At 31.5% G+C, this 13,545-nt stretch overlaps 1 protein-coding gene across 1 annotated transcript; it reads right to left on the bottom strand.

Annotated features, from left to right (window-relative positions):
* Window positions 1-11,089: 11,089 nt before the first annotated feature.
* Window positions 11,090-12,979, bottom strand: LOC123923929 (BOI-related E3 ubiquitin-protein ligase 1-like). The gene is made up of 4 exons (XM_045976670.1): window positions 12,707-12,979; window positions 12,502-12,620; window positions 12,039-12,427; window positions 11,090-11,902 (listed from the first exon to the last, which is right to left on the bottom strand). Exons 1-4 carry the CDS (start codon window positions 12,760-12,762, stop codon window positions 11,375-11,377), a joined length of 1,092 nt encoding a protein of 363 aa, XP_045832626.1. The 5' UTR covers window positions 12,763-12,979; the 3' UTR covers window positions 11,090-11,374.
* Window positions 12,980-13,545: the final 566 nt, after the last annotated feature.

Genomic DNA, 13,545 nt, shown 5'->3' with positions numbered 1-13,545 from the left:
TTATTCTACCACACAAATTGTTTAAACAAACATACCGTTAAGGAACTGGCTTCTTTTATTAATATGTGTTTACAATTTATATTCTCTTCCGACTTGAATTTTTTAACTGTATCTCAAGAATTAGTCTACCTAATTTGTACTATGTTTTTACCTAATTTATATTCTCTTGTATTTCTTATATACTAAATAATAATTTATTAAATGTATCATAATTTTATTGGCTCATTTCACACTCTTTCTCACATGTCTTTTTTGTCGGTATCTAACATACCTTAAACCAGTTTTTTAATCTCAATTAATCTCTAGTTTCTGATCAGAGATATTGAAACGACAAAAGAAAGGTTATGTATAACATGAAAATGTTTTTCAAGTAAGCAAGTTATTGGGCTCAAGTAGTTAATGAGCTTCACCAAAAATGACGGATTTTGGGAGAATTCGGGTTCGATTTCTGGGTGGAACAATTTCTTGGCCAGACTTTATTTACCTCGCGGCCGAACTCTGAACTACTAGGGTTCATTTCCCCTAGGAACCAGAGGGTTATAAACTAAAAAAAGAAAATGTGTTTCAAGTGGAGTATGATACACAAGCCAACATTATCACGAATATGTATTTTATAAAATTCATTGCTAGATTGAAAATTTATATAATATAAATCATCTATAATTTTTTTAAAAAAAATTAAAAATTATTTGATATATTATTGTGACCAATCAAAATTAACGGTATTTAATAAAAATTCATAACACATAAACCATTAAAAACCCAACAGAGACACCTAGCCGCTTCATAAATGATTGCAAGAGAGTACGAAAAACACAATCATTAGTTGGTTGCATGTTTTTTTGGGAGTAAATAATAGAAACTTACTATTGTTTGTGGAAAACACCACGACCGTTTATATAATTTTGGGGGCCTATGAGCAAACATACATTCTAGCCCCTAACTAATAAATAGTATAAAAAATGTTAATATTTAAATACTCATACAAATTTTTTTTACTAGTATTTCTAGCTAGATGCAAAGTCTCTAATAATTGTGTTTATATCAATATATTTAATCATATTTTTTTCAATACATAAAATAGCTAGACCATTCAATATTTCTTGTGATATTGACGAGTTAAAGTAGTTTTTCAATAATTTTAACTTTGAAAAACTTCTTCCTACAGAAATATGGCGCGATTGAAACATTTGGAAAACAATATGCGATTTGACTACCTCAAGAATTTCAAACACATTTGATAAAGACATTTACAATACTTTCGGTTCAGAAAATCGTACTTATACAAAAGGAGGGGATAAAAAAGGGAGAAAACTAGGAACGATAGATGAGTTACAGACTTGGAGATAGAAAACTAGAGGAGAGTCAATGAGTATGCGTTGATACGAGCGAGACTGCGAGAAGAAGTGCAAGCGTGCAGCTACGATGGAGTAGTACGAAGACAGTTTGGCAGGGGATTTGATACTTGATATGAGTAGAGGTGGGAATAGGCTAGGCCGAGCTAGGCTTTGCCAAGCCTGAGCCTGGCCTGTCAAAAAATCGAAGGTCTGAGCCTGGCCTGTGGCCTATCATAGGCTTAAATTCTAGGCCTGAGCCTGGCCTTTTGAAAGTCTGATGTGGCCTGTTAGCCTGTTTAAAAGCCTATTTCATATGAACATATTTAAATAAATAATTATATTTATTTTGAAATATACTTATGAACTAATAAAATAATGTTCCATTTGATATTTTAGAGAATTTGACTATATATGTCATCATATTTCAATTCTAGTTTATAATAATACATTTATATGTGTTAAAAACTAATGTAGATTAATAAACTTAAATTACTTAAAAAGTTAATAGATTTATAATTTAATCAAAGTATAAATTTTAATATATAAATAATAATCGTAATAAAAATATTATTCATGTTAACTTAAATAGGCCGGCCTAGTAGGCCTTAAAGGCTTTTTTAATGGCCTGCGGCCTGGCCTTTTTAGCTAAATAGGCTTATAAAAAAGCATTGGCCTGCTCTATTTAAAGAAATAGGCTGGCCTGGCCTGAGCCTATGTATGCTAGGCCTTAAGGCCATGTAGGCCGGCCTGGCCTGTTCCCACCTCTAGATATGAGTGAGGAATAAGCATGCAGAAGAGATAATAGGAAGCGACAGGTAAAATTAAGAATTTTGGTATTTTTTTTGTCGGGCATAATAGATTCCTAAAAATAAATTATTTTGGGCTTAAAATTTAGAAGCTCATATTGTTGTTGTTTATTTGACTCAGAATGAGAAGAATCTTGCTTATATGACAAAAAATTGGTATTTTAGTCTAACGAATTCTATCCACAGTAGGTGTAAAAATTAATAATTTGGGAGGGGGTGCATTTTAGCCTACCTCCCGGTATAATGCCACAAAGGACAAATTTGAAAATTTAGGGGCTCTGAATAATAAGGGGTGGGTGTGGGGGGATGAAGAGTAATTGTAAAATGTTGAAGGGAATTGGTTTTGGCTGGACTACTTCTCCTTCTGGTTTGAGTGGTATGAGATTTATTTTGCCACCCTAACTATTTTTTTCGCTCTCCCTGCGGATTTATCAAAATATCCTCGTTCGCTACTTAAGAGATGACAATATTTTTTAGAAATTTTCATTTTTTCAACGTAGAACGCACGAGAGTAAAAAAGAAATACGTAGAACGCACGAGTAACCGGTAGGATGACAAAAGAAGATCTCTTGATATTTGGAAAACTTTCCGTTATACTCCTCACATATTAGATACCCTAATCCTGCTACTGAAAAAAAAATTCCCTCCTAAAATTTAAAAACTGTTTCTTTTCTTCTTCTTCTTCTTTTTTTTTTTTTTTTTTTTTTTTTATAATTCTTTTCAATTTGATATAAATTAGACATGATTGAACCTTTGTTAAATATTACCATATCAGTTCCTAAATATAAGACCTTTTAGAGAAAATCATTGAGATTAAAAGTTTGATTGTAGTATTAAATTTGTTGATATTTGGTATTATTTTTACAATTTTATCCTTTAAGAAAGATAATGAGTTAATGTTTTGTTTCTTAAGATTATGGAGTTTTGAGTGTTCTAGAATAATATTTTTATTCTGAAAGAGTAAAAAATGGAGTTTTCAGGACACTTTGTCCTACAAATTGGAATTTTGACTTTTTCAGAAAAATCAAAATTTGAGTTTTTCTAAGTTTTTTTTTTTCCTTCTTATTTTTAAAGAAGTATAAAATTTAGTTGGTATATAAATAAGTATCAACATTATAGATTGTCAAGAATAAAATGAGGATTTGGGGGTAGGAAGTATAATTTAAGGGGTATAAGCGATATTTTTCTGGTATTTGTTGTTTACTTATCAGTCTTCAAATAACGGATGCCCACTTATTCTGAAAGTTGGCTGTGAATATGTGTGATCCAGATCACTTTCAAATGAATTTTTCTCTTTACTCTCCTATATTTTTCCCAGCCCCCCTAAATTTACGTTTTTGCCTTCTTAAATATACTTCGGAAAACATTTACCAAAGCGCAATATTTTTTGGAAAATGATTTCCGATCGCTAGGTTTTGGAAAGTGTTTTCCAAAAAGTATATTTATACACACCAACTCTTACTCACTGTAGTTTCACTTCTTCTTCCTCATAATCTCAAGAAAAACAAAAAAACTTGCGTTTTTTTTTGTGTGTGGGGGGTTTTGGGGTCTACAATCAACATTGGAGTATTGAAAAAAGTTTTCTACACTCAATTCACATAAAATATAAGGTAGCAATTTGTTTTGCTAACTTACCCTTTTGTTCATTCTAAGTTTCAAAATTCGTAATCTATACTAGTTTATTTGGAAAATGTTTTCCGAAATTATTTTGGATTCCATTTTCCGAAGTAAATTTGGATTCTACGTTTCCGAAGTTTTATTAGAGTGTGCAGAACTATGCATCGCAGGTTTTCCATTTTGAAGGATATATCCATAATATTTTTTGACTTATTTTGGTTGTTTGGTTGTTTAATTGTATGGTTGATGAATCAAAACCGCAGGATGAATTGAAATTCGATATTGTCAACCCCTTGACTTGAAACCTAACATTGACCAACCCGAGGTGTCCGTACCTTCTTTGCCTAAGATACCTCAACATGAGGTTCATTTTGTAGATACAAGTGCTCGATTTGAAACGGATAAAAAAATATAAGGATCAAGATGAATTGATTAATTGGGTCGGTACTAAAGCTACAAATTTAGGATTTACTATTGTAATGGAGAAATCTGACTAACCAAAATTACACTAACAATCAACACACAAATTATAGAATTAAGTAACACTTAGTTGTGGTTCAAAAATTAAGTCTCTTTGAAGTAGAAATGCCCTTGGATCAAGTTGTTGATATACTCAAAAACAAATATTTTGTTTTTTCTTGATTGTCATGATATAGGTGCGAAGTTTTCACCGCCGTTAGCAATACATAATCTCCGTCATTCTCTCAATCGAACTCTAACCACCTGCTTAAAAACCCCAAAACCTTTATTACTTGGACGAATTTATTGTTGCTAGAATGATCTTTTATTTAAATTGTAAATAACAACTACAAATTTGTAAATAACATAATACCATACAAAAATCATGTTACAATGCATGAAGTATTAAATATAAATTAATGGGAACTTATAAAAAAATTAATGGAAAAAAACTAACATATATCCTTATTAAAACACTTGTTAGTTGTTAGTGTACTATACTCCATTCGTGACAAACTGACAATATATAAGCAAATAGGTTCATTCTATATTTAATGTATTTGGTCTATATTATAGAACAAATACATTAAATATACAATGAACCTAAAAAGTTAATTTTTGCTTATATATTACCAAGAAGGGTGTAGATAACAATTTTGTATTAAAAATTGTAAATTTTATCTCTTTAAAAGTTAAGAATTGTTTTGTTCAAGAAATAATTACTATATGACGTATCCTTAACATATGTCATAAGAGAATATGTTAGCTTGATGCTAAATTAATTTACAAATTTGATAGAATTGAAATAACATTATGGTTGGGTTTGTAAATCGGCTGTACACGTGTAATGAGTTTGATTCCTAAGTTTTTGAAAAAAATAATCTGTTGCTTGGAATCAAATTAAACATTGACAATATATAACTAAGTTTAAAATTTTTGAGATCCGGGTGCTGTAGCCTACCTTGCACCTGCTTTGAATAAGACCTATTTTTAAGATCTCAATCAAAGAGCATGAACAAGATCAAAACCTTATAATTATTTTATTACAGTATATTTTTTCATTTTCTCATGTAATTTTTAAAATTCTTGCAAACTTTTGTAAAGTATTTTTTTATAGGATTAGTTATTAGTATATTGTTAGAGAGAAGGAAGAAATATTAATAATAAAAAATCGAACTCCAAAACTTCTTTAACGTCTCAATCCATTATCATCGAACTACACCTTCAAAATATTATTTTTTTAAAGTGTGTTTTTTTTTTTTACTAATTTAAAGTACGTATTTTAAAATCATAAATGTATGCATTAAAATCTTAAGGGCCCGTTTGGTACACAGGATATGATAACTGTATCATATCCTGTTTCAGTCCAGTATTTGGTGACACAGCAGGATATGATAAGTTAATCCTGTAGCTTATCCTATCCTGTCTCTCTAGTTAAAATTCTTATCCTGAATTTGAGCTGGGTTACCAACAGGATAGGATAATTTTTTTTTTTACTGATTTATTCTATAAAATATATTTTAAAATAAAAAAAAATAAAAATTAATAAAATATAAATAATAAAATAATTTGATAGTAAATTAATAATAAAATAATTAATTTTTAAATATACATGTGATTTTCTCACAAGGGTAATTTTGTAATTTACATAATCTAAAAAAATCAAAATTATACTAAAATTACAATATTTTAAAGTAAACTAATTATTAAAAAATCGTAAAATATGAATATTAATTTAAATTTTATAAGAAATTAAATATAATTATTTTGCAATGGTATTTTTATTATTTACGTATGAGATATATCATATATTTATTTAGCTTATCTAACATGTATATATCATTGGGTTATTTATTTGATCATGATTCATATAAAAAATTAAACTTTATTATTTTCTCATGTTTTTTATTTAAAACTATGTAAATTTATTTGATTACTTATTTATATTTTTTATTTAAAAAATTCAAAGTATTACAAAATAATTTTAAAAAAATAACAATTGATTTACAAGGGTAATTTTGTCATTTAAATATTTTATATATCTTATCATATTATTATGAGCAAATATGTATTAAAAACATGATATAATAGTTATCATGTTTGTTACCCTGTGCGCACCAAACACAAGATAGGATAACTGAGGATAACTGTTATCCTGCTGATATCATATCCTATCCTTATCCTGTATTATATCATATCATATCACTATCCTATCCTGCGCACCAAACGGGCCCTAAGGTTTTTAATACTATTACTACTTATACGATTGAGATTTGAATTCAGTTAAGTAGTTATCAATTTCAAGAACACCACAAACTTTGCAAAAGTGAGTCTTGACTCATTGATATAATAGTCCTTGATTTTATTTTAGGAATCTATCTAGCTAGTGTGCCCTTTATTTGTTATAGTTTCTTTCATTCATACATATGACAACTCAAACGTGTTTGATCCGTAAACCTTTATCTACACCAATAATTTTCATGTTACTCTCACATGAATTATGACACTCTTATTGTCCTTTTTCTCGTAATATTTCATCATAAATTGTGTTTCCTTGTTCTCATGAAAATGAATAGTAGAGAGTACACAACAAAAATAAAATAAAATCATACAATGTAGACAAAGTTGAGTAAAGATCACATGAGGAGACAATTTGATTATAGTGCATGCTTTCACAAAGGACGAGTATCATATTATAGGCAACAAAATAATTAATTAATTATTTGGGGAAAAACGACAAACCAAACATGTATGTCTTCTCTACCAAGTATTTTATTTTAATAATAAGTCCTTCCCATTTTCCATGTTGCTCATTGCCATGATTATTTTGGCTAAATTGTGATTAGTTTGGTTTTGAATTGAGTTCAACCACTTTGATATAATTGAATTTCAAGGAGAAGACTTCACATCAAATAACAATGCTGCCAAATCTTGTCCAATTCCTTGCTTAATTGTTTGGTTTTGGTCATATTTTTCTTTCTTGATCTTTCGGTTTTCCTTGATACAGGAAAACAACTATATAGTAGCATAGCTCCTTTTCTTTTCTTTTTTTGGGATCTAATGACGGGAGATTTGGATTGCATAAAGTCAAAACGCAGTTATACCGTTAGAAAAGATCTGACCGTCCAATTAAGATCAGACGGTCCAGATATAAAACAGTCATACAATTTGATCATATCTTCTTTATATCTAGACCATCTGGTTTTAGATCTTCCTTGACTACATGCAGTTATCCGGACTCATTGATGGAGTGGTAAGTACTAGCAGTATACTTCAAAGTTCACGTACACAAAGAAGAAATTTGTGTAAAAAAAATGAAAAAAATTGAGATTTGAACCCGATAACTTTGAAAAATTTCAACCTAATAATTTCGGTATTATCAATTGAACTAAATGTTTCTCCGTCGGTAGCATAACATTTTAGTATTAATTTTCGTAGTATAGCTGGTAACTACAAAATATATAGTAGTATAACCATTTTATAAAAAGATAGATTCTTGGAACATGGTGCATGGAACAAAGGGAGGGACTAGTAGTAGTACTTTGTTTTTGATTTTACTGACTTTGGACTATACTATAGGTGAATTGATCTATTCATACACGGATAATAAAAAAGAGTCGTGACACAAAGAAGAGGGACATATTTTCTTGGAAATTAATTGATATGCCTTTGTTGGCTTGGCAGTGTCCTACAAGCACGTCTCGGTGAACTTAAAAGGGATTATTAGGCTGCTTCGATTTGAAGGCTCAATACATATCTCAATCCTATGCCTATATTAATTTGTGTGCACAGAGTTGGTGTTTGGAATAAGCAATTATAGAGGCCAAAATATTTTAGGTAAACTCGTTCCATTTTTAATTATAGACAAAAATATATCAAAAAAATTAATTTATTTTGCTTAAAATTTAAACTAAATACACTAATTTTTTTACGAAACAATTTTGAGTATAATAATTAGAGACGGATGGAGTACAACCGAGTGACTTTAAAGTTAAAAAGAAACTTTGTGCAGGTAATCTTGATCTCCAGACTTATATGGGCTTGCTTAGTTTGTTTACATGATATTTTCTCTTCGGGCCCCCCATGTATCTTTTATACTCCCAATATTCCAATTTTGCCCTTGATAAAAACTTCGGTTCGCAGAAACCAAAATTTTTTCTAGTTCAAATTCAGGAAAATTTCGGTTAACAGAAACCGAATTTTTTTTTCAAGGCAAAAAAAATTCGGTTCGTAGAGACCGAAGTTTTTATTGAAGGGCAAAAAAGTAAAATCCAGAGGGTGAAAAAGAACCATGGGGCCTAATGAAAAAATATCTGTTTACAATACATACTATCGGCTGTATATTTGTTGTTGGGCTTTGCTGCAAGTGCCCATTATTTATTTTATATTATTCAGTGATTTTTTTTAATTAATATAGTTGAATAATTTTATTTAGAGTTAAATATGTTTTTAGTGACTATAAAAATCACAAGCTTTTAAATTTTGGTTCCTAAAAAAACTTGTTCACTTTTTAGTTTCTATTTGAATTTTATAAAAACGATTTTTAGGATTAAAAATATTCATCTTTTGTAAAAAGTTTTTAAATAAGGATTATTATTATAAATTGTAATATTATGAAAGACTAAAATTAACATTAGAATTTATTAGAGACTAAATTTAAAAGATCATAATTTTCAAGGAACTAAAAATATATTTAATCATATATTTTATATGTTAGCTATGTCAAGCTTAAAAAAATAGTCATACGTTTGTTTGTCATACATGGTCAAATTTTTAAAATTATTGTCATACATGCCATAAAAATGTCAAATTACATTCTAGAAAAAAAAAAAAAAGAATATCCACGCATGCTAATTTTATAAAACATGCATGAGATTTTAATAAAACCCATTAACTTGAACTTAAAAGTTAAAGAGTTAACCGAACCTCCTGCTAGTTATTAGGTGAAAATAATATGCACCGTTTCTAGTCAATTAATGGAACCTTTGGAATATATAAGCAGCTGATATGAGACGATTCCAAAATAATTGCACTGTCATTAATTAAGAATCATTTTCCATAAACAACCCATTCCTTCTAATTTGGTGGCCTAAATCTAGAGTTGTCAAAACGGGCGGCCCGGTCGGGCTTCGGGCTTCGTCGGACCGGGCTAAAAAGCCCGGATAAAAAACGGGCTACCAAAATTAGTGCTCGAGCCCGGCCCGGTATGGGTAGTCGGGCTTTCGGACAGCCCGGTTTATTTTTAATTTTTTTTTTTTACTTCTAGTGCTCAAACTCAACCATGTAAATAGCATTAATAATTCTCCCGCGTCCTATTTTTTACTCATCCACTATCTATGAGTTTCTCGCGCGCCCTATTTTTACTCATCCACTACCTACGAGTTTCTCGTGCGTCATACTTTTACTCATCCGCTACTTACGACTTTCTCGCGCGCCCTATTTTTACTCATCCGCTACGTACGAGTTTCTCGCACGCCCTATTTTTATTCATCCACTACGTACGAGTTTCTCGCGCGCCATATTTTTACTCATCCACTACCTACGAGTTTCTCGCGCCCTATTTTTATGCATCCGCTACTTACGAGTTTCTCTTGCGTCATATTTTTACTCATCCGCTACCTACGACTTTCTCACGCGCCCTATTTTTACTCATCCGCTATGTACGAGTTTCTCGCGCGCCCTATTTTTATTCATCCACTACATACGAGTTTCTCGCGCGTCCTATTTTTTCTCATCCACTACCTACGAGTTTCTTGGGTGCCCTATTTTTACTCATCTGCTACTTAAGCAGCGGACGGTGTTTTATAATTTATATTACAAACTAATTTCAAATCATCCAAAAACAAATTATTTATTTTTATATTTTATTTTATTTTTTTAATTTTAATTTTTTCGGGCTTGCGGGCCGCCTGCGGCCCATTCGGGCTAGCCCATATTTTAATTGGGCTTTGTCGGGCCGGGTTAAAAAGCCCGGAAGTAATTCGGGCTAGGATATTCAAAGCCCGAGCCCGAGAAAAAATCGGGCTTGGCGAGCCGGCCCATTTGGGCTAGCCCATTTTGACAGCTCGACCTAAATCTAAATCAGTGCAACAAAATAGTAACTACCATGCATGTAAAACTGTAACAATGCCTTGCAAGTTAAAAAAAAAGTTACCTACATATACACGCATACACAATATCTCCCCCTTAGAATTGACAACTGAGAAAACCATTCTTACCTTCCCATTCTCCATACCATATATGCCTAATCCTTTCATGCAATTAATGACAAGAAAAATCAAAACCTCAGAATCAAATTAACACGCAACTTTGGTGATCCTCATCCCTAACAAATAATCCCAACCAAAACATACATCACTCAAATAATCTAATTCAATAAACCATCATAACTCTCCAAACCTTTTTGACTATGGACATTTTAAAATTAGAAATCCATAAAAGCATTTTCTAATACCAGCCATCCAATAAAAGAATAAACATTAATAGGATATTAGTGCCTCAAGGAAACAAAAGCAAAAAAATTTATATAGTATTTTTTTTTAAATTTCAAGATATTGCACCGATTTCAAAATTATATTAGATATTTATTTATTTATTTATTTATTTATTAACCAGTGCTTTCCATATTAGTCACAAAATAAAACTAATGCTTCAAAAATACTAGTTAACATTTCTCACATACTAATAATATATCAATGCAATGTCTCATGAGTTTAGCTCACTTGATCAATTAATAAGGGATGTCGCATTTTATATGCAGGGGCCGAGATTCGAACCCCAAACATCCTACTTATGAAAATTTTCTAGTCAGTAAACTACCTAACAAAAAGAAAATATCAATGCAATAGAACTTTAATATTAAGAGAGATGTAAATAATCAAAATTGATAAGTAAAATAAAATGAAATACCACTTGTTACCCATGTGGTAATGTACATAAACCAAAGGTAAAAAAAAAGTCTACTAAAACCAAACTTCTAATTGGTTAATGTAGATTTCATTTAAAAGAAAACAAAAATGTAATTTTATTTATTTTGTCTTTTTTCAGGGTAGGATTGAAAGAAAAGAAAAAAAAATGAAGATAGTATATGAACAATGGTAATTAATTAATTATTTTAGGTAAATAAATAAAATTATTATAGTTGTTTTTTTGTTGCTAAGAGAGAAAGACCTCAACGGTTGAATTCTTGAGAGTAAAGCAAACAGGGCATGCTCTGAAATGCGCATCGCATTCTGTACATATGCATAAGTGCCGACAAGGCAAAACAACCACCGACGCCACGCGCTTCTCACACCCTCTACATTTCCCACGCGCCTCCGTAACAACAACCACTCTATCCGGATCAATATATGCCGATTCGGCATCCTCAGCCTGTCCTTCCACGGCGCATGAAACACCGCCTCCGCCGGCTTCTTCGCCGGTTTGACACATTATTGTCTGCTGTAGCTGGGCTTGAAGAGATGCTGCCGTGGCTTCTTGGGCCCGGGCTTTTGCCTGCCATAATTGGGCTTCCATGGTTAATTGAGCTGCACGCGCTTCTAACTCTGCGTTTTTGCGCCTGGCTTTTGTGAATTCTGCTTCTTTTTCTCTGAGTCGTTGCGCCACCGCTTCCTCCGCCGCGTTTAGTAGCTCCCTGTAATGTCTCTGCCTCTTCTCCGCCAATGTCCGCCGCAGATTCTCTCCCTGACATTCCCATCACACAGAATAATAATCAAAATCATTTCTTTCAATCCTAAAAAAAAAACTAAAATTTGTAATAAAAATATAAAATTTAAAATTGGGGATTTTAAAAATGAAGGAAATTTAGAATTTTGTTTACCTGGGCTTGAATGAATTGGTCTAATTCATGACTTTGTTGTTTGATTTGAGAAATGAGTCCTTGTGAATATAGAGACAAGAAAGTAGAGGAGTGACAATCTTGTTGTTGTTGTTGTTGAGATTGTTGGTGTTGATGAAGTTGTAATTGTAATCTTTGTTGTTGTTGATGATGATCATCAAATGATAAACGAAGGCCAGTGGAGACGACATTTTGTTGTTGTTGTTGTTGTTGATGATGATTATGAAGTTGAGAAAGATGAATAATTTGTGAAGGTTGAGGTTGTTGTTGTTGTTGTAAAGAGAGATATTGATGATTAATAACGTTGTTTTCTGTTGTTCCTGTTCCTCCTGTTGTTGTTTCTCTTCCTCTCTTGCGAGAAGAATTAGTACCTATGATGAATGAATCAATAATGGGATTGATGAAAAGAGAGAATTTTATTGAATTAATCATGAAAAATACTTACTTGTGTTGTTGCATAGGATATTGTGGGGATGATCAAGAAGTGATAGTCCTAATGATCCTCCTCCTCCTGGTGGCTGTGGTTGTAAGGAAGAGTACTCATCATGTCCTTCTTGTCCATTTCTGCAATAGGGAAAGAAATGGGTTAATTCATGATGATGATGATGATTCATATGATTGAGTTGAATAAGAATAAAAAATGTATGAACCTGTTATTGTTGTTTAGAAGGAGGACATTGGATGGATATTGAGCTTGAACAGCCATGAAATGTGTATGTATGTTCAGGGAGAGGGAGAGGGAAGGAGAATAGATAGAGGATGAGGAGAAAGAGATATATGCGATTGATTGATTGAAGGAAGGGAATGAATGAGTCCAAGAGAGACACACCTTAATATGCTCTTTCTTCTCTACTTAATTTGCCTTTTCTTTACAACTACTCTCCTGCCTCTTATTCTACCTTACACTTACACCAATATAACTTGTTTGTACTACTCTATTATTTATACATATATACTTTTCCTCTCAATTCTCCATCATTTTCTATTTTTTTATATTATTATTTAGTTAATAATTTATGTCCACATTAAGTATTAGTATTAATCATAGTAAATTAATAATAATAGATTAAGATTAAAAAATAATAGAGACAAGAGAAGGTATGTGTCATGTGTATGTGCAATCGTTGAATTTGGATTATGTGCAGTTGATCGTATGCAGTCAGTAAATCTGGACCGTCTGATCAAGATCAAATGATCTAATTTTAAAATCAAAGTCGTCTAATCTTGATAAAACGATTTACAAGTAACCGACTGCACTGTAGTTAGTTACTGAACCCATGTCCACAATTGTTGCATTGGGGTTTTGTTGTGTGTGAACAAACTAATATAACGTTGGTAAATGAATAAACATAATGGGTGATGCATTGTTGGTGATGGATGGAGGTGGGTATGCAGCTGGTTACTGCCGCTCCAATTGTTTGTACTATATGTATGTGTGTGTGTCCCATCCCATGCGTCTCTTCCTACCTTTCTTTCCTTTACTCATCAC

The sequence above is a fragment of the Trifolium pratense genome, linkage group LG4 (genome assembly GCF_020283565.1).
Source record: "Trifolium pratense cultivar HEN17-A07 linkage group LG4, ARS_RC_1.1, whole genome shotgun sequence".
Lineage (NCBI taxonomy): Eukaryota > Viridiplantae > Streptophyta > Magnoliopsida > Fabales > Fabaceae > Trifolium > Trifolium pratense.
This window is presented reverse-complemented; position numbering and strand designations above follow the sequence as displayed.